The 21,764-nt window shown below is 49.1% G+C and overlaps 1 protein-coding gene across 2 annotated transcripts in view; it reads left to right on the top strand.

Annotated features, from left to right (window-relative positions):
- Window positions 1-505: 505 nt before the first annotated feature.
- LOC118962848 (dysferlin-like) overlaps window positions 506-21,764 on the top strand; it is a 37,471-nt gene continuing 16,212 nt past the window's right edge. Inside the window, exons 1-6 of one of the 2 annotated variants that reach the window (XM_036974669.1) lie at window positions 506-561; window positions 3,985-4,158; window positions 4,318-4,405; window positions 9,933-10,010; window positions 19,049-19,230; window positions 20,187-20,327. In XM_036974669.1, coding sequence (XP_036830564.1) covers window positions 535-561; window positions 3,985-4,158; window positions 4,318-4,405; window positions 9,933-10,010; window positions 19,049-19,230; window positions 20,187-20,327 — 690 coding nt within the window. In that variant the 5' untranslated portion in view covers window positions 506-534. Of the gene's footprint in view, window positions 562-661; window positions 690-3,984; window positions 4,159-4,317; window positions 4,406-9,932; window positions 10,011-19,048; window positions 19,231-20,186; window positions 20,328-21,764 lie in introns of those variants that run through there. The other variant, XM_036974670.1, reaches the window with a different exon arrangement.

Below are 21,764 nucleotides of genomic sequence, written 5' to 3'. Positions count from 1 at the left end.
ACTGGACCATCACACTCCATCTCTAAGACTGGCCATCACACTCCATAAGACTGGACCATCACACTCCATCTATTAGACTGGACCATCACACTCCGATCCTGAGACTGGACCATCACACTCCATCTCTAAGATTGGACCACACACTCCATCTCTAAGACTGGACCATCACCTCCATCTCTGAGACTGGACCATCACACTCCATAAGACTGGACCATCACACTCCATCTATTAGACTGGACCATCACACTCCATCACTGAGACTGGACCATCACACTCCATCTCTGAGACTGGACCATCACACTCCTCTCTGAGACTGGACCATCACACTCCATCTCTATAAGACTGGACCATCACACTCATCTCTATAAGACTGGACCATCACACTCCATCTCTTTTGTCTCTTCTCTTCTTCCTCCCCAGGGTGGGAGTACGGCCTGACTATTCCCCAGATCGGAGGCCCAAGGCCTGGGTACCAGCCGAGAAGATGTACCATACCCACCCCGTCGTCGCTGGATACGCCTCAGACGCAGAGACATGCAGAAGATGGAGGCTCTGAGGAAGGTACTTCAAGTTAGACCCTACATACCGACCTGGTGTCTTCTTCTGTAGAGATTACACAGAGAAGTATAGATTACACACAGACGTATAGATTACACAGAGACATGCAGAAGATGGAGGCTCTGAGGAAGGTTACTTCAAGTATAGACCTACTACCGACCTGGTGTCTTCTTCTGTAGAGATTACACAGGACGTATATATTACACACAGACCGTTTGATACTGACAGGTCTGTAGAGATTACACAGAGACTGTTAGATACTCGACAGGTCTGTAGAGATTACACAGAGACTGTTAGATACTGGACAGGTAGAGATTACACAGAGACTGTTAGATACTGGACATGTAGAGATACACAGAGACCGTCAGATACTGGACAGGTAGAGATTACCAGAGACCGTCGATACTGGACAGGTAGAGATTACACAGAGACGGTTAGATACTGGACAGGTAGAGTTGTACACAGAGACCGTCAGATACTGGACAGGTAGAGATTACACAGAGACCGGCAGATACTGGACAGTAGAGATTACACAGAGACTGTCAGATACTGGACAGGTCTGTAGAGATTACACAGAGACCGTCAGATACTGGACAGGTCTGTAGAGATTACACAGAGACTGTTAGATACTGGACAGGTCTTGTAGAGATTACACAGAGACCGTCAGATACTGGACAGGTAGAGATTACACAGAGACTGTTAGATACTGGACAGGTCTGTAGAGATTACACAGAGACCGTCAGATACTGGACGGTAGGAGTTACACAGAGACTGTTAGATACTGGACATGTAGAGATTACACAGAGACCGTCAGATACTGGACAGGTAGAGATTACACAGAGACTGTTAGATACTGGACAGGTAGAGATTACACAGAGACCGTCAGATACTGGACAGGTCTGTAGAGATTACACAGAGACTGTTTAGATAATGGACAGGTCTGTAGAGATTACACAGAGACCGTCAGATACTGGACAGGTAGAGATTACACAGAGACTGTTAGATACTGGACATGTAGAGATTACACAGAGACCGTCAGATACTGGACAGGTAGAGATTACACAGAGACTGTTAAATACTGGACAGGTAGAGATTACACAGAGACCGTCAGATACTGGACAGGTCTGTAGAGATTACACAGAGACCCGTCAGATACTGGACAGGTAGATATTACACATAGACTGTTAGATACTGGCAGATCTGTAGAGATTACACAGAGACTGTTAGATACTGGACAGGTAGAGATTACACAGAGGCTGTTAGATACTGGACAGTAGAGATTACTTTTGAAATCAAATCAAACTTTGTGAGTTTAAAATTGCTACACCTTTACCCTGAAAAAAGTCAAAGCAGACAATAGCAGTAAAAAATGGATATCACTTTTCTGTGATTTTTACACACATTTGTCCACAAGGGGGCACTCTGGTACACAGATCAGAGTGAGTTGGAACCCACTCTGTTAGTGATGAAACATTCCAACCCCCAAAAACCTCCATCTCTCTTCCCTCTCTTCCTCTCCCCTCTCTTCCTCCCCTTCTCTCTTCCCTCTCTCTTCCTCCCCCCTCTATTCCCTCTCTCCCTTCCTCCCCTTCTCTCTTCCTCCCCCCTCTCTTCCTCCTCTTCTCTTCACTCTCTTCCTCCTCCTCTCCTCTCTTCCTCCCTTCTCTCTTCCCTTTCTCTTTCTCCCCTTCTCTCTTTCCCTCTCTTCCTCCCTTCTCTCTTCCCTTCTCTCTTCCTCCTCCCCCTTCTCTCTTCCCTCTCTTCCTCCCCTTCTCTCTTCCCTCTCTCTCTTCCTCCCCTTCTCTCTTTCCTCTCTTCCTCCCCTTCTCTCTTTCCACTCTCTCCTACTCCTCTCTTTCTCTTCCCTTTCCCACCTCTTCCTCCCCTTCTCTCTTCCTTCTCTCTCTCTTCTCCCCTTCTCTCTTCCCTCTCTCTTTCCTCCCCTTCTCTCTTCCCTCTCTCTTCTCCCCTTCTCTCTTCCCTCCCCATCTCTCTTCCTCCCCTTCTCTCTTCCCTCTCTCTTCCCTCCTCCTTCTCTCTTCCTCCCCTTCTCTCTCTTCCTCCCCTCTCTCTTCCTCCCCTTCTCTCTTCCCTCTCTCTTCCTCCTCCCCTCTCTCTTCCCTCTCTCTCCCTCCCCCTCTCTCTTCCCCCCCCTCTTCTTCCTCCCCCCCCCTCCTCACCCCTCTCTCTCCCCCCCCCCCCCCTCTCCACCCCCCTCTCTCTTCCGTCTCTCTTCCTCTCTCTTCCTTCTTCTTCCTCCCCTCTTTCTTCACCTCTCTCTTCTCCCCTCTCTCTTCCCTCTCTCTTCCCCTCCCCTCTCTTCCTTCTCTCTTCTCCCCCTCTCCCTCTCCCCTCTCTCTTCCTCCCCCTCTCTTCCCTCTTCTTCCCTCTCTTCTCTCCCTCTCTCTTCTTCCGTCTCTCTTCCCACTCTCTCCCTCTCTCTTCCCTCTCTCTCCGTCTCCCCCTCTCTTCCTCTCCCTTCTCTCTCTCCCCTCTCTCTTCCTCCTCCCCTTCTCTCTCCCCTCTCTCTCTCCCTCTCTCTTCCCCCTCCTTCTCTCTTCCCCCTCCCTCTCTCTTCCCCCTCCACTCTCTTCCCTCTCTCTTCCCTCTCTCTCCCCTCTCTCTTCCTCCCCTTCTCTCTCCCTCTCTCTTCCCCCTCCCTCTCTCTCTCTCCCCTCCTCTCTCTCCCCCTCTCTCTTCCCCTCTCTCTTCTCCTCTTCCCTCTCTCCCCCTCTCTCTCCCCTCTCTCTCCCCTCTCTCTTCCCCCTCCCTCTCTCTCCCCTCTCTCTTCCCTCTCTCTTCCTCCCCCTCTCTCTTCCCTCTCTCTCCCTCCCCCTCTCTCTTCCGTCTCTCTTCCCTCTCTCTTCCTTCTTTCTTCCTCACCCTCTTTCTTCACCTCTCTCTTTCCCCTCTCTCTTCCCTCTCTCTTCCCTCTCTTCCTCCCCCTCTCTTCCCTCTCTCTTCTCCCCCTCTCTCTCCCCTCTCTCTTCCTCCCCCTCTCTTCCCTCTCTTCCCTCTCTCTCCGTCTCTCTTCCCACTCTCTTCCCCTCTCTCTTCCCTCTCTCTCCCCTCTCTCTTCCTCTCCCTCTCTCTCCCCTCTCTCTTCCTCCCCTTCTCTCTCCCCTCCTCTCCCCCTCTCTCTTCCCCCTCCCTCTCTCTCTCTCTCCTCTCCCTCTCTCTCCCCTCTCTCTTCCCTCTCTCTTCCCCCTCCCTCCCTCTCCCTCCCTCTCTCTCTCCCCTCTCTCTTCCCCCTCCCTCTCTCTCCCCTCTCTCTTCCCCCTCCTCTCTCTCCCCTCTCTCTCCTCTCTCTCCCCTCTCTCTCCCCTCTCTCTTCCCTCTCTCTTCCCTCTCTCTCCCCTCTCTCTTCCTCCCTCTCTCTTCCCTCCCTCCTCCCCTCCCTCCCTCCTCTCTCCTCTCCCCCTATAGCAGCGACCAGATGAAGCAGAGAGAGAGGGATGGGAGTACGCATCTCTGTTTGGATGGAGGTTTCATCTTAAACCCCGGAAGACCGACTCATTCAGGAGGAGGAGATGGAGATGTCGTATGGAACCACTGGAGAAGACGGGACCTGCTGCTATCTTCGCCCTGGAGTGTTCACTGGTGAGAGAGTAGAGGGGGATGGTGGGAGGAAGAGAGAAAGACCGATATAGACTTTGGGAAAGAGGAGGGAATAGGTTGAAGAGGGTAGGTTTAAGGATGAAGGTTAAAATATAGAGGGATGAGAGGTGTTTTTCTGAATCTGTTGTTATCTTTCGCCAGGGGAGTGTGACGGAGGATAAGAGTGATGAGAAATCTGTGACGGCGACCTTTGGGGTCAACCGCCCTACCATTTCCTGTCTCTTCCACAGTAAGAAGCAAATATCTAATTCTTTCACTGAGAAGAGAGGGAGAGAGATGGATTGTCAAGGAGAGGGAGAGGGAGAGGGAGCAAGAGTCAAGGAGAGGGAGGGAGGGAGAGAGAGAGCAAGAGTCAAGGAGAGGGAGGGAGAGAGAGGGAGGGAGAGAGGGAGAGAGGGTGAGGGGGAGAGAGAGAGAGGGAGAGGGTGGGAGAGAGGGAGCAAGAGTCAAGGAGAGGGAGAGGCAGCAAGAGTCAAGGAGAGGGAGGGAGGGAGGGAGGGAGAGAGAGGGAGAGATGGGGAAGGTGGAGAGGGAGGGAGAGATGGGGAAGGTGGAGAGGGAGGGAGAGATGGGGAAGGAGGAGAGGGAGGGAGAGATGGGGAAGGAGGAGAGGGAGGGAGAGATGGGGAGGGAGGGAGAGGGAGAGATGGGAGGGGAAGAGAGAGAGGGAGGGAGAGAGAGTCATAAAAGACAAGATGAAAAGCTGGCCCCTCTTATAAACTAATCTAGAAACATAAATCTGTCTTTGGCTTCATATGAATTCTGCAGTCAAGGGTTTAATATCTAAATATTATTGATGTATAAAAACCCTACTCATCATTATTTAACATCTGCATCCAACAACTGAAAAGACATTTGTACGACTCTTAACGAAATCTGTCTCCTCATAAACCTGCCAGCTACCCGGTCAGTCTCTATCTCTTACTTTCTCTCTCTCTCTCTCTTTCTTTCTACCTCTTCCCTCCTTTCTCTCTCTCTCTCTCTCTCTCTTCTTTCTACCTCTTCCCTCCTTTCTCTCTCTCTCTCTCTTTCTTTCTACCTCTTCCTCCTTTCTCTCTCTCTCTCTCTCTCTCTCTCTTTCTTTCTACCTCTTCCCTCCTTTCTCTCTCTCTCTCTCTCTCTCTCTCTTTCTTTCTACCTCTTCCCTCCTTTCTCTCTCTCTCTCTCTCTCTCTTTCTTTCTACCTCTTCCCTCCCTCCTTTCTCTCTCTCTCTCTCTCTTTCTTTCTACCTCTTCCCTCCTTTCTCTATCTCTCTCCATCTGTCATCCACCTGTGGTGTATTCTGGGAGAGCTCTGGTTCCAATCAGGCACACCTGTCTCCCCTGGTGACGTCCGTAGCAACAGGTGGCCGCCATGGAAACCTGTAATTGGTTCCAGATATACAGTAACTAGACTGTGACCCTAGAATGACTCTGAAGAGGAGTGGAGGACGAATAGAATAGAGCAGAGGAGAATAGAATGGAATCATTTAATTCAATAGAAAAGGCTTCTAAAGTATGAAGTCAGGTGTCACACTTACCCTGCTACCTTACCCTGCTACCTTACCCTGCTACCTTACCCTGCTACCTTACACTGCTACCTTACCCTGCTACCTACCCTGCTACCTTACCCTGCTACCTTACCCTGCTACCTACCCTGCAACCTTACCCTGCTACCCTACCCTGCTACCTTACCCTGCTACCTTACACTGCTACCTTACCCTACTACCTTACCCTGCTACCTTACCCTGCTACCTTACCCTGCTACCTTACCCTGCTACCTTACCCTGCTACCTTACCCTGCTACCTTACACTGCTACCTTACCCTGCTACCTTACCCTGCTACCTTACCGTGCTACCTTACCCTGCTACCTTACACTGCTACCTGACCTGCTACCTTAACCTGCTACCTTACCCTGCTACCTTACACTGCTACCTACCTTACCCTACTACCTTACCCTGCTACCTTACACTGCTACCTTACCCTGCTAGTTTACCCTGCTACCTTACCCTGCTACCTTACCCTGCTACCTTACCCTGCTAGTTTACCCTGCTACCTTACACTACTACCTTACCCTGCTAGTTTACCCTGCTACCTTACCCTGCTACCTTACCCTGCTATTACCTTACACTACTACCTTACCCTGCTAGTTTACCCTGCTACCTTACCCTGCTACCTTACCCTGCTACCTTACCCTGCTAGTTTACCCTGCTACCTTACCCTGCTACCTTACACTGCTACCTTACCCTGCTACCTTACCCTGCTACCTTACCCTGCTACCTTACCCTGCTAGCTTACCCTGCTACCTTACCCTGCTATCTACCCTGCTACCTTACCCTGCTACCTACCCTGCTACCTTACACTGCTACCTTACCCTGCTACCTTACCCTGCTGCCTTACCCTGCTGCCTTACCCTGCTAGCTTACCCTGCTGCCTTACCCTGCTACCTTACCCTGCTGCCTTACCCTGCTACCTTACCCTGCTGCCTTACCCTTCTACCTTACCCTGCTACCTTACCCTGCTACCTTACCCTGCTACCTGACCTGCTACCTTAACCTGCTACCTTACCCTGCTACCTTACCCTGCTGACTTACCCTGCTACCTTACCCTGCTACCTTACCCTGCTAGTTTACCCTGCTACCTTACACTACTACCTTACCCTGCTAGTTTACCCTGCTACCTTACCCTGCTACCTTACCCTGCTACCTTACACTACTACCTTACCCTGCTAGTTTACCCTGCTACCTTACCCTGCTACCTTACCCTGCTACCTTACCCTGCTAGTTTACCCTGCTACCTTACACTGCTACCTTACCCTGCTACCTTACCCTGCTACCTTACCCTGCTACCTTACCCTGCTACCTTACCCTGCTAGCTTACCCTGCTACCTTACCCTGCTATCTACCCTGCTACCTTACCCTGCTGCCTTACCCTGCTGCCTTACCCTGCTAGCTTACCCTGCTGCCTTACCCTGCTACCTTACCCTGCTGCCTTACCCTGCTACCTTACCCTGCTGCCTTACCCTGCTACCTTACCCTGCTACCTTAACCTGCTACCTTACCCTGCTACCTGACCTGCTACCTTAACCTGCCACCTTACCCTGCTACCTTACCCTGCTACCTTAACCTGCTACCTTACACTGCTACCTTACCCTGCTACCTTACCCTGCTACCTTACACTGCTACCTTACCCTGCTACCTTACCCTGCTACCTTACCCTGCTACCTTACCCTGCTACCTTACCCTGCTACCTTACACTGCTACCTTACCCTGCTACCTTACCCTGCTACCTTACCCTGCTACCTTACCCTGCTACCTGACCTGCTACCTTAACCTGCTACCTTACCCTGCTACCTTACCCTACTAGCTTACCCTGCTAACTTACCCTGCTACCTTACCCTGCTACCTTACCCTGCTACCTTACCCTGCTACCTGACCTGCTACCTTACCCTGCTACCTTACCCTGATACCTTACCCTGCTACCTTACCCTGCTGCCTTACCCTGCTAGCTTACCCTGCTAGCTTACCCTGCTGCCTTACCCTGCTACCTTACCCTGCTGCCTTACCCTGCTACCTTACCCTGCTGCCTTACCCTGCTACCTTACCCTGCTACCTTACCCTGCTACCTTACCCTGCTACCTGACCTGCTACCTTAACCTGCTACCTTACCCTGCTACCTTACCCTGCTGCCTTACCCTGCTACCTTACCCTGCTAGCTTACCCTGCTACCTTACCCTGCTACCTTACCCTGCTACCTTACCCTGCTACCTTACCCTGCTACCTGACCTGCTACCTGACCTGCTACCTTACCCTGCTACCTGACCTGCTACCTTACCCTGCTAGCTTACACTGCTACCTTACCCTGCTACCTTACCCTGCTACCTTACCCTGCTACCTTACCCTGCTACCTTACACTGCTACCTTACCCTGCTACCTTACCCTGCTACCTTACCCTGCTACCTTACACTGCTACCTTACCCTGCTACCTTACCCTGCTACCTTACCCTGCTACCTTACCCTGCTACCTTACACTGCTACCTTACCCTGCTACCTTACCCTGCTACCTTACCCTGCTACCTTACACTGCTACCTTACCCTGCTACCTTACCCTGCTACCTTACCCTGCTACCTTACCCTGCTACCTTAAACCTGCTACCTTACCCTGCTACCTTACCCTGCTGAATTACCCTGCTAGCTTACACTGCTAGCTTACACTGCTACCTTACCCTGCTACCTTACCCTGCTAGCTTACCCTGCTACCTTACCCTGCTACCTTACCCTGCTACCTACCCTGCTACCTTACCCTGCTACCCTACCCTGCTACCTTACCCTGCTACCTACCCTGCTACCTTTCCCTGCTACCTACCCTGCTACCTTACCCTGCTACCCTACCCTGCTACCTTACCCTGCTACCTACCCTGCTACCTTACCCTGCTACCTACCCTGCAACCTTACCCTGCTACCCTACCCTGCTACCTTACCCTGCTACCTACCCTGCTACCTTACCCTGCTACCTACCCTGCTACCTTACCCTGCTACCTACCCTGCTACCTTACCCTGCTACCTACCCTGCTACTTTACCCTGCTACCCTACCCTGCTACCTTACCCTGCTACCTACCCTGCTACCTTACCCTGCTACCTACCCTGCTACCTTACCCTGCTACCTGACCCTGCTACCTACCCTGCTGCCCTACCCTACTACCGTACCCTGCTAGCTTACCCTGCTACCTTAACCTGCTACCTTACTCTGCTACCTTACCCTGCTACCTTACCCTGCTACCTTACCCTGCTACCTTACCCTGCTAGCTTACCCTGCTAGCTTACCCTGCTAGCTAGCTACCCTGCTACCTTACCCTGCTACCTTACCCTGCTACCTTACCCTGCTACCTTACCCTGGAACCTTACCCTGCTAGCTTACCCTGCCACCTTACTCTGCTACCTTACCTTTCTACCTACCCTGCTACCTTACCCTAATACCTTACCTGCTACCTTACCTGCTACCCTACCCTGCTACCTTACCCTGCCACCTTACCCTTCTACCTTACCCTAATACCTTACACTGCTACCTGACCTGCTACCTGACCTTTTACCCTACCCTGCTACCTTACCCTGTTACCTTACCCCCCCCCCCCCCACCCTGTCAATGGTCTTTACCCTGCATCCACCCCAGTAGACATGCTGTTCCCTCTATTGTCACCGTCCCCCCCCCCCACACTGTCAATGGTCTTTACCCTGCCTCCCCGCCTCCACCCCAGTAGACATGCTGTTCCCTCTATGGTCACCCCCCCCTCTACCTCCACCCCAGTAGACATGCTGTTCCCTCTATGGTCACCCCCCCCCTCCCCCCTCTACCTCCACCCCAGTAGACATGCTGTTCCCTCTATGGTCACCCCCCCCCCTCCCCCCTCTACCTCCACCCCAGTAGACATGCTGTTCCCTCTATGGTCACCCCCCCCCCTCCCCCTCTACCTCCACCCCAGTAGACATGCTGTTCCCTCTATGGTCACCCCCCCCCCCTCTACCTCCACCCCAGTAGACATGCTCATGTATTTAATAATCACAGTAGTTATGATGTTCTGTCTATAGTGCTATTATATTATTGGTTATTGTCATTATTTTTTATGTCACTTAGTCCTGCATGTTGGAGCTCGATACCTATGATTTCCCACTGTACCCTGCTGTACACTGTACACCTGTAACCCTGAACTTGTGACTCTCACCCCTCTTTCTCTCTATATATGACGCTAAGGTGTGTGTGTGTGTGTGTGTGTTTCAGGTGGGACTCGCTACCACCTGCGCTGTTACCTGTACCAAGCCAGAGAGCTGCTAGCCATGGACAAAGACAGCTTCTCAGGTAATCTGGTTACTAAACTAACAACTCTGATATGGCTTCCTCTCTCCTCTCTGTAACTGAAACTTTTGTTGTGCTACTCAGAACTGTGGAATGAGGCAAGTGTGTTCTTAAAAACCTAATGGCATCCTATTAAACTGGTTGAACCCTAGATGACTTCATATTAAACTGGTTTTTATTTTTTTTTTTATTTTACCTTTATTTAACCAGGCAAGTCATTTAAGAACAAATTCTTATTTTCAATGACGGCCTGGGAACAGTGGGTTAACTGCCTGTTCAGGGGCAGAACGACAGATTTGTACCTTGTCAGCTCGGGGGTTTGAACTCGCAACCTTCCGGTTACTAGTCCAACGCTCTAACCACTAGGCTACCCTGCCGCCCTGGTTGAACCCTAGATGACGTCATATTAAACTGGTTGAACCCTAGAGGGCCTCATATTAAACTGGTTGAACCCTAGATGGCATCGTATTAAACTGGTTGAACCCTAGATGGCCTCATATTAAACTGGTTGAACCCTAGATGGCCTCATATTAAACTGGTTGAACCCTAGATGGCCTCATATTAAACTGGTTGAACCCTAGATGGCCTCATATTAAACTGGTTGAACCATAGATGGCCTCATATTAAACTGGTTGAACCCTAGATGGTGTCATATTAAACTGGTTGAACCCTAGATTGTGTCATATTAAACTGGTTTAACCCTAGATGATGTCATATTAAACTGGTTGAACCCTAGATGGTGTCATATTAAACTGGTTGAACCCTAGATTGTGTCATATTAAACTGGTTGAACCCTAGATGACATCATATTAAACTGATTGAACCCTAGATGATTTCATATTAAACTGGTTGAACCCTAGATGGTGTCATATTAAACTGGTTGAACCCTAGATGATGTCATATTAAACTGGTTGAACCCTAGATGACGTCATATTAAACTGGTTGAACCCTAGATGGCCTCATATTAAACTGGTTGAACCCTAGATGGTGTCATATTAAACTGGTTGAACCCTAGATGGTGTCATATTAAACTGGTTGAACCCTAGATGGCTTCATATTAAACTGGTTGAACCCTAGATAGTGTCATATTAAACTGGTTGAACCCTAGATGGCTTCATATTAAACTGGTTGAACCGTAGATGGTGTCATATTAAACTGGTTGAACCCTAGATGGCCTCATATTTAACTGGTTGAATGTACACACGTCTGCTGGGAACCACTCAGACCTGTCTGTCACATACCTCCTAACCCCGGTTCCATCCCTTGTCAAATCCTACTTCTGTTCCATCCCTTGCCAAAGTGCGTCCCTTCCGTGGGAGAGTCAGAGACAGACATGAGTTGGTAGGGAACACATTGAGAATCTTTATGAACCCAGCGATGAGGTCCCAGCGGTGAGGTCCCAGTGGTGAGGTCCCGGAGGAGAGGTCCCGGAGGAGAGGTCCCAGAGGAGAGGTCCCAGAGGAGAGGTCCCAGAGGAGAGGTCCCGGAGGAGAGGTCCCGGAGGAGAGGTCCCGGAGGAGAGGTCCCAGAGGAGAGGTCCCAGAGGAGAGATCCCAGACAGATATTAATGAAAGAGTACAAAAATATATATCATAAAAAAAATAGAACATTAATTGAAATAGATTCACATCAGCGCGGGTTGGAAAAAACTGAGAGAAATAGGGAAGAAAGAAAGAAACATTTAGAGGTATAGTTGAGTGAGACAGAGAAGGAGAATGAAAGAAAGAGATTGAGAGGGGGAGAGAAAGAGGGAGAGAGAGGGAGACAGAGAGAAAGAGAGAAAGAGGGAGAGAGAGAGAGAGAGAGAGAGAGAGAGAGAGAGGGAGAGACAGAGACAGAAAGACAGAGAGAGAGAGAGAGAGAGAGAGAGAGACAGAGAGACAGAGATTGAGAGGGGGAGAGAGAGAGAGAGAGAGAGAGAGAGAGAGACAGAGATAATATTGTTTTTCTTCTTTAAGTGCAGATCGTGGAAACTATAGCTACTGTGTGTGTGTGTGTGTGTGTGTATGTGTGTGTGTGTGTGTGTGTGTGTGTGTGTGTGTGTGTGTGTGTGTGTGTGTGTTCGTGAAACTTAACTAGGGGTGAGTGAATCCAATGCTGTAGTGATTTATAATTCTGCTCTGAGATCCAGATTCTCTCTCTCGCTCACACGCACACACACACACACACACACACACATACACACACACACACACACACACACAACACACACACACACACACCAGCCTTCGTAACGGCCCAGATGAGTTGATGGATGGGGTAGATTATGTATCAAGCAGTCTTACTGTGTGTCAGGCTCTTTCAGCCCTGCAGATAGATTAAACACAATCAAAGGATTTCACTTCAAGGGCCTCCTCTCTCTCCATCTCTCTTTCTTTCTCTCTCTCTCTCCCCCCTCTCTCTCTCTCTCTCCCTATCCCTCTCTCTCTTTTACTTTCCACTCTCTCTCTCCCCCTTTCATCTCTCTTTCTTTCCCTCTCCCCTATCTCCCTCTCCCCTTTCTCGCTCTCCCTCCCCCCCTCTCTTTCCCCCACCTCCCCCCTCTCTCGCTTTCCTTATTTCGCTTTCCTTCCCTCTCTCTCTCTCTCTCTCTCTCTCTCTCTCTCTCTCCATCTCTCTTCCCCCTCTCTCTCTCTCCTCTCTCTTCCCACTCTCTCTCTCTTTCTTTCTCTCTCTCTCTCCCTATTTCTCTCTCCCCCTCTCTCTTCCCACCTCTCTCTATCTCCCCTCTTTGTCCAACTGAACCCTGTGTTTTGAGGGTGACTACCCCCTCCAGTTATTCCCCTCTCCCCTCGTTTTTTGGGGCTCCTGTACCCAGTCCTTACCCCTTCCCTAATTCCCAAATCTGGGAGTGTTTATTTACCCACTGATTCCCGATGTGGCCCTGACTGACTGTGTGCACGTGCGCGGCTTTGTGCGTGTGTTGTTATTGCCTTTCCCCCCCCCTTTGTGAGAAGCCAAGTCATTTCTTATATAGTCCGGGGGGAGGCCCCCCGAGCGAGACGATGGAGGGACATCAACGACTTCGGAATGCTGAAAAGCCTGGAGCGACAGTCTCGGAAGTTTATTATTCCAAGCCACGTAAAGACCCTCTGAGAGGAACGTTTCAGTCTGGGAGAAAGAAAAAAAACAGAAGCAGTCCCAGCCTTGATTAACCTCAACCCTGTATAGAGTTTCAAAGCTACCGGTAATTTGTCAAAGCTTCCGGAATCTTCCGGAATTTCGATAATTTAACACGTAATCGATGGCAATCTATAAAAACTTTGACAATACAATTTTTTTGTTTAAATTCACATGTAGAATTAATTTGTTATATCTGTGTCCATATTGTCTGAGTTTCTAGTAAAAAAAAAGACCGCATGGTTCAAGAGAAAACAGCCCCCTCCCCCTTTTATAAAATAGAAAATCTAATCAACTATGGCAATTTCAATTAACCAAGCAACTCTTCCAACTGTTGACTTTCGTCACAACTGCCACCTTTACAACAAAGGCATTGACAAATAGAAGTGTGTAAATAAAATCGGAATAATATTTCATGCCGAAACCCTCAAATTAAACACCATCAAGTTGATAGTTTATATTTAGGGTAATATTTTACAGATTTTTTTTTTTTTTTGTGACCTCAGAAAAGCTTCAGTTCGTCGGGTCATGGGCTCTACAAGGTGTCAAGCGTTCCACAGGGATGCTGGCCCATGTTGTGATTCCAATGCTTCCCACAGTTGTGTCAAGTTGGCTGGATGTCCTTTGGGGTGGTGGACCGTTCATGATACCTACGGGAAACTGTTGAGTGTGAAAAACCCAGCAGCGGTGCAGTTCTTGGCAAACCGGTACGCCTGACACCTATTACCGTACCTCGTTCAAAGGAACTTAAATATTTTGTCTTGCCCATTCCCCCTCTGAATGGCACACATACACAATCCATGTCTCAATTGTCTCAAGGCTTAAAAATCCTTCTTTAACCACCTGTCTCCTCCCCTTCTTCTACACTGATTGAAGTGGATTTAACAGGTGACATCAATAAGGGACCATATCTTTCACCTGGATTCACCTGGTCAGTCTATGTCATGGAAAGAGCAGGTGTTCCTAATGTTTTTCAGAATCTCTGTCTGTGTCACAAATGGCTCCTTATTCCCTACATAGTGAACCAGAACCCTATGAGCCCTGGTCTAAAGTAGTGCACTATGTAGGGAATAGGGCTCTGGTCTAAAGTAGTGCACTATATAGGGAATAGGGTGCCAGCCCTGGTCTAAAGTAGTGCATTATATAGGGAATAGGGCCCTGGTCTAAAGTATTGCACTTTATAGGGAATAGGGTACCAGCCCTGGTCTAACGTAGTGCACTATATAGGGAATAGGGTGCCAGTCCTGGTCTAAAGTAGTGCACTATATAGGGAATAGGGTGCCATCCCTGGTCTAAAAGTAGTGCACTTTATAGGGAATAGGGTACCAGCCCTGGTCTAACGTAGTGCACTATATAGGGAATAGGGTGCCAGTCCTGGTCTAAAGTAGTGCACTATATAGGGAATAGGGTGCCAGCCCTGGTCTAAAGTAGTGCACTATATAGGGAATAGGGCCCTGGTCTAAAGTAGTGCACTATATAGGGAATAGGGCCCTGGTCTAAAGTAGTGCACTATATAGGGAATAGGGTGCAAGCCCTGGTCTAATGTAGTGCCCTATATAGGGAATAGGGTGCCCAATGATTTGTCTATTTTAACATGTGACAGGGCCAGACTGCTGTGATAATATGACGTACACAAAAGGGCCACTAGATATCTTGTGATAAATTACATAATATTCTGGTAGTTTAAATGATAAACTGAAAGTTTAAGAAGTTATAAGGTGCATTCGGTGAGTACCCAGACCAATGTACTTTGTCCACACATTGTTACATTACAGCCTTATTCTAAAATGTATTAAATTGTTTTTTCCCCTCATCAATCTACACACAATACCCCATAATGACATCACAATACCCCATAATGACATCACAATACCCCATAATGACATCACAATACCCCATAATGACAAAGCAAAAACAGTATTTTTGTAAAAAATAAAAAAATAAAATGAAAACTGAAAGATCATAAGTATTCAGACCCTTTACTCAGTACTTTGTTGAAGCACCTTTGGCAGCGATTACATCCTAGAGTCTTCTTGGGTATGATGCAACAAGCTTGGCACACCTGTATTTGGGGAGTTTCTCCATTTCTTCTCTGCAGATTCTCTCAAGCTCTGTCAGGTTGGAAGGGGAGCGTCGCTGCACAGCTATTTTCAGGTCTCCAGAGATGTTCGATCTGGGTCAAGTCCGGGATCTCTCTGGACCACTCAAGACATTCAGAGACTTATCCTGAAGCCACTCCTTCATTGTTTTGGCCTTTTGGAAGGTGAACCTTCGCCCCACTGTGAGGTCCTGAGTGCTCTGGAACAGGTTTTCATCAAGGATCTCTCTGTACTTTGCTTAGTTCATCTTTGCCTCGATCCTGACTAGTCTCCCAGTCCCTGCCGCTGAAAAACATCCCCACAGCACGATGCTGCCACCACCATGCTTCACCGTAGGGACGGTGCCAGGTTTCCTCCACACGTGACGCTTGTCCTTCTGGAAGATTGGTGGTTCCACACTTCTTCCATTTAAGAATGATGGAGGCCACTGTGTTCTTGGGGACCTTCAATGCTGCAGAATTTTTTTTTGGTACCCTTCCTCAGATCTGTGCCTCGACACAATCCTCTCTTGGAGCTCTACGGACAATTCCTTCAACCTCATGGCTTGGTTTTTGCTCTGACATGCACTGTCAACTGTGGGACCTTATACAGTGCCTTGCGAAAGTATTCGGTCCCCTTGAACTTTGCGACCTTTTGCCACATTTCAGGCTTCAAATTCATTCAGAGATCCTCACTGAACTTCTGGAGAGAGTTTGCTGCACTGAAAGTAAAGGGGCTGAATCATTTTGCACGCCCAATTTTTCAGTTTTTGATTTGTTAAAAAAGTTTAAAATATCCAATAAATGTCGTTCCACTTCATGATTGTGTCCCACTTGTTGTTGATTCTTCACAAAAAAAATACAGTTTTATATCTTTATGTTTGAAGCCTGAAATGTGGCAAAAGGTCGCAAAGTTCAAGGGGGCCGAATACTTTCGCAAGGCACTGTATAGACAGGTGTGTGCCTTTCCAAATCATGTCCAATCAATAGAATTTACCACAGGTGGACTCCAATCAAGTTGTAGAAACATCTCAAGGATGATCAATGGAAACAGGATGCACCTGAGCTCAATTTCAGAGTCTCATAGCAAAGGGTCTGAATACTTATGATAAGATATATATATTTTTTAATACATTTGCAAATATATTTTAATTGTTTTTTTAATTTGACCTTGTGTGTAGATTGATGAATATTTTTATATATTTAATTAACTTTTAGAATAAGGCTGTAACGTAACAAAATGTGTAAAATGGTAAGCGGTCTGAAAACCTTCCGAATGCTGTGTATCCTCCCTTTAAAACCCTGTATCCTCCCTTTAAAACCCTTTATCCTCCCTTTAAAACCCTGCACTGTATCCTCCCTTTAAAACCCTGTATCCTCCCTTAAAACCCTGTATCCTCCCTTTAAAACCCTGCATCCTCCCTTTAAAACCCTGCATCCTCCCTTTAAAACCCTGCATCCTCCCTTTAAAACCCTGCATCCTCCCTTTAAAACCCTGCATCCTCCCTTTAAAACCCTGTATCCTCCCTTTAAAACCCTGCATCCTCCCTTTAAAACCCTGCATCCTCCCTTTAAAACCCTGTATCCTCCCTTTAAAACCCTGTATCCTCCCTTTAAATCCCTGCACTGTATCCTCCCTTTAAAACCCTGTATCCTCCCGTTAAAACCCTGTACACACACACACAGACAGCAGATGGAAGGTTGATGTGTGTTTACCATGAGGTTAGATGGTGTGTGTTTACCATGAGGTTAGATGGTGTGTGGTTACCATGAGGTTAGATGGTGTGTGTTTACCATGAGGTTAGATGGTGTGGGTTTACCATGAGGTTAGATGGTGTGGGTTTACCATGAGGTTAGATGGTGTGTGTGTGTGTTTGCCATGAGGTTAGATGGTGTGTGTGTGTGTTTGCCATGAGGTTAGATGGTGTGTGTTTGTGTGTTTGCCATGAGGTTAGATGGTGTGTGTGTGTGTGTGTGTGTTTGCCATGAGGTTAGATGGTGTGTGTGTGTGTGTTTGCCATGAGGTTAGATGGTGTGTGTGTGTGTGTTTGCCATGAGGTTAGATGGTGTGTGTTTGTGTTTGCCATGAGGTTAGATGGTTTGTGTGTGTGTTTGCCATGAGGTTAGATGGTGTGTGTGTGTGTGTTTGCCATGAGGTTAGATGGTGTGTGTGTGTGTTTGCCATGAGGTTAGATGGTGTGTGTGTGTGTGTTTGCCATGAGGTTAGATGGTGTGTGTGTGTGTGTTTGCCATGAGGTTAGATGGTGTGTGTGTGTGTGTGTTTGCCATGAGGTTAGATGGTTGGTGTGTCTTTGTTTCTAGGTTTTCTACAGGCCATCAGTTCAGAGAGACAATGTTTCCTAAAACATCTAGGTTTTCTACAGAGCCGTACATCTCTCTTTACAACCCCTCCTCCCTCCCTCGTCCCCCTCTCCTCCCCCTCTCCTCCCCCCCTCCTCCCCCTCTCCTCCAGAGCCCGACATTCATTGAAACAAGTAGAACCTAAAACCTAAAATAGTTACTCTGCTGTCTCCAGGAGAAGAGGCAGGAGGAGAACCCTTTGAAGAACCGTTTTTGGTTCTAGGTTATAACCCTTTTAGGTTCCATGCAGAACCCTTTCCACAGAGGGTACTACATGTCCTATGGGGACAGCCAAAGAACCCTTCATTCTAAGAGTCTATACCATAATGTCCTTCCTCCACCACTCCCTGAATCCAACCTGGTTTAAACACCTCCCTCTTTCTCTCCCTCTCTCTCTCTCTCTCGCCCCTCCCTCTCTCCCCTCCCTCCCTCTCTCCCCTCCCTCCCTCTCTCCCCCCCTCCCTCTCTCCCCCCTCTCTCTCTCTCTCTCTCTCTCCCCCTCTCTCTCCCACTCCCCCCTCTCTCTCTCTCCCCCTCCCCCCCTCTCTCTCCTTCTCTCTCTCCCTCCCCCTCTCTCTCCTTCTCTCTCCCTCCCCCTCTCTCCCCTCTCTCTCCCGCTCTCCCCCTCTCTCCCGCTCTCTCCCGCTCTCTCCCTCTCTCTCCCGCTCTCTCCCTCTCTCTCCCGCTCTCTCCCTCTCTCTCCCGCTCTCTCCCTTTCTCTCTTTCTCTCTCTCTCACTCTCTCCCTCTCTCTCTATACCTCCCCTCTCTCCCTCCCTTTCTCTCTCTCCCTGCTCTCCCTCTCTACCTCCCTCTCTCCCTCCCCTCTCTCTCTCCCTGCTCTCCCTCTCTACCTCCCTACTCTCTCTCTCTACCTCCCTCCCCTCTCTCTCTACCTCCCTCCCCTCTCTCTCTCTCCCTGCTCTCCCTCTCTACCTCCCTACTCTCCCTCTCTATCTCCCTCCCCTCTCTCTCTCTACCTCCCTCCCCTCTCTCTCTCTCCCTACTCTCCCTCTCTACCTCCCTACTCTCTCTCTCTCTCTACCTCCCTCCCCCCTCTCTCTCCCTACTCTCCCTCCCTACCTCCCTACTCTCTCTCTACCTCCCTCCCCTCTCTCTCTCCCTACTCTCTCTCTCTACCTCCCTCCCCTCTCTCTCTCCCTACTCTCTCTCTACCTCCCTACTCTCCCTCTCTCTCTCTCCCTACTCTCTCTCTACCTCCCTACTCTCCCTCCCTACCTCCCTACTCTCTCTCTACCTCCCTCCCCTCTCTCTCTCCCTACTCTCTCTCTACCTCCCTCCCCCCTCTCTCTCTCCCTACTTCCCTACTCTCTCTCTACCTCCCTCCCCTCTCTCTCTCCCTACTCTCTCTCTACCTCCCTCCCCTCTCTCTCTCCCCCTACTCTCTCTCTACCTCCCTCCCCTCTCTCTCTCCCTACTCTCTCTCTACCTCCCTCCTCTCTCTCTCTCCCCCTCTCCTCCAGATTCCTATGCCATAGTTTCGTTCCTCCACCAGAGCCAGAAGACTGTGACTGTGCGTAACACGTTGAACCCCACCTGGGACCAGACACTCATCTTCTACGAGGTGGAGGTGTTTGGAGATGCTGATGTGACAGAGAGAAGCCCTCCTAACGTCGTGGTGGAGCTGTACGATCAGGATACATATGTGAGTCCGTCAATATTCATGAATTGACCAATATTTAATTCAAGCGAGCAAGTAAGTAGGCAGACAAGAAAACAGGCAGGTAAGCAGGCAGACAAGCAAGCAGGCAGGTAAGCAGGCAGACAAGCAAGCAGGCAGGTAAGCAGGCAGACAAGCAAACAGGCAGGTAAGCAGGCAGACAATAAAACAGGCAGGTAAGTATATTGACAAGCACACAGGCAGGCAACCAGGCAGGTAAATAGGCAGGCAGGCAACCAGGCAGGTAAGTAGTCAGGCAGGTAAATAGGCAGGCAGGCAACCAGGCAGGTAAGTAGTCAGGCAGGTAAATAGGCAGGCAGGCAACCAGGCAGGTAAGTAGTCAGGCAGGTAAATAGGCAGGCAGGCAACCAGGTAAGTAGTCAGGCAGGTAAGTAGTCAGGCAGGTAAATAGGCAGGCAGGCAACCAGGCAGGTAAGTAGTCAGGCAGGTAAATAGACAGGCAGGCAACCAGGTAAGTAGTCAGGCAGGTAAATAGGCAGGCAGGCAACCAGGCAGGTAAGTAGGCTGATAGGCAGGTAAGTAGTCAGGCAGGTAAATAGGCAGGCAAGCTAACAGGCTAGCAAGCAGGCAGGTAAGTAGATAATCAATCTGATATCTGATTTCATCATGCCTGGGTCTTCCTGTGTGCACCTGTCTTGTCATTCCCCTCCGATCCCATAGGGGGCAGATGTGTTCATGGGTCTTCCTGTGTGCAACTGTCTTGTCATTCCCCTCCTATCCCATAGGGGGCAGATGTGTTCATGGGTCTTCCTGTGTGCAACTGTCTTGTCATTCCCCTCCTATCCCATAGGGGGCAGATGAGTTAATGGGTCTTCCTGTGTGCAACTGTCTTGTCATTCCCCTCCTATCCCATAGGGGGCAGATGAGTTCATGGGTCTTCCTGTGTGTAACTGTCTTGTCATTCCCCTCCTATCCCATAGGGGGCAGATGAGTTCATGGGTCGCTGTGTGTGTCAGCCCTCCACGACTCCCTCCCCTCGTCTGGCCTGGTATCCAATCAGGATGGGAGACAGGAGCGCAGGAGAACTACTGGCTGCCTTCGAACTCATACGACGAGAGAAGGTGTGTCTGTGTGTCTCTGTGTGTCTCTGTGTGTCTCTGTCTGTGTCTCTGTGTGTGTCTCTGTGTGTGTCTGTGTGTGTGTGTGTCTCTGTGTGTGTGTCTGTGTCTCTGTGTGTGTCTGTGTGTGTCTCTGTGTGTGTCTCTGTGTGTTCTCTGTGTGTGTCTCTGTGTGTGTCTCTGTGTGTGTCTGTATCTGCCTGTTTGTATCTGTGTGTGTTCTCTGTCTGTATTTGTGTGTGTGTCTGTATCTGTGTGTGTATCTGTATCTGTGTGTGTGTGTGTGTGTGTGTGTGTGTGTCTGTATCTGTCTGTTTGTGTCTGTGTGTGTTCTCTGTCTGTATTTGTGTGTGTGTCTGTATCTGTGTGTGTATCTGTATCTGTGTGTGTGTGTGTGTGTGTGTGTCTGTAGCTGTGTGTGTCTCTCTGTCTGTATTGGTGTGTGTTCTGTATCTGTCTGTGTGTGTGTGTATCTGTCTGTCTCTCTGTCTGTATCTGTGTGTGTGTGTGTATCTGTCTGTCTCTCTGTCTGTATCTGTGTGTGTGTGTGTGTATCTGTCTGTCTCTCTGTCTGTATCTGTGTGTGTGTGTGTGTATCTGTCTGTCTCTCTGTCTGTATCTGTGTGTGTGTGTGTATCTGTCTGTCTCTCTGTCTGTATCTGTGTGTGTGTGTGTATCTGTCTGTCTCTCTGTCTGTATCTGTGTGTGTGTGTGTGTATCTGTCTGTCTCTCTGTCTGTATCTGTGTGTGTGTGTGTATCTGTCTGTCTCTCTGTTTGTATCTGTGTGTGTGTCTGTATCTGTGTGTATCTGTCTGTCTCTCTGTCATGGTCCTAGCAATGTAGGAAAATATGTCTGTGTCTGCTTTCTGAGTCAGAGAGACAGTTGGAGCACGGATACTATCAGCCGCGTGTGTGTGTGTGTGTGTGTGTGTGTGTGTGTGGGTGGGTGTGTGGGTGTGGTGGGTGGGTGGGGTGGGGAGGCTGAGTCCCGTATTCTGCTTTTTGATGATCAGAGCTGGACGAGGGGATATTATGACCACATTTCTGTTCTTTCTCTTTTTGTTTCTCTCTCTCTCCTCCCTCTGTCATCTCTCTTTGTTTCTCTCTCTCCTCCATCTCTCTTTGTTTCTCTCTCTCCATCTCTTTTTGTTTCTCTCTCTCCTCCCTCTGTCATCTCTCTCTCTATCTCTTTTTGTTTCTCTCTCTCTCTCTCCCTCTGTCATCTCTCTCTCTATCTCTTTTTGTTTCTCTCTCTCTCCTCCCTCTGTCATCTCTCTCTCCATCTCTTTTTGATTCTCTCTCTCTCCTCCTTCTGTCATCTCTCTCTCTCCTCCCTCTATCATCTCTCTCTCTCCTCCCTCTGTCATCTCTCTCTCTCCTCCCTCTGTCATCTCTCTCTCCTCCCTCTGTCATCTCTCTCTCTCCTCCCTCTGTCATCT

Source organism: Oncorhynchus mykiss, unplaced genomic scaffold (genome assembly GCF_013265735.2).
Source record: "Oncorhynchus mykiss isolate Arlee unplaced genomic scaffold, USDA_OmykA_1.1 un_scaffold_807, whole genome shotgun sequence".
In the NCBI taxonomy this organism is placed as follows: Eukaryota; Metazoa; Chordata; class Actinopteri; order Salmoniformes; family Salmonidae; genus Oncorhynchus; species Oncorhynchus mykiss.
Note: the sequence above shows the minus strand (reverse complement) of the source record. Positions and strands in the feature narration are given on the sequence as shown.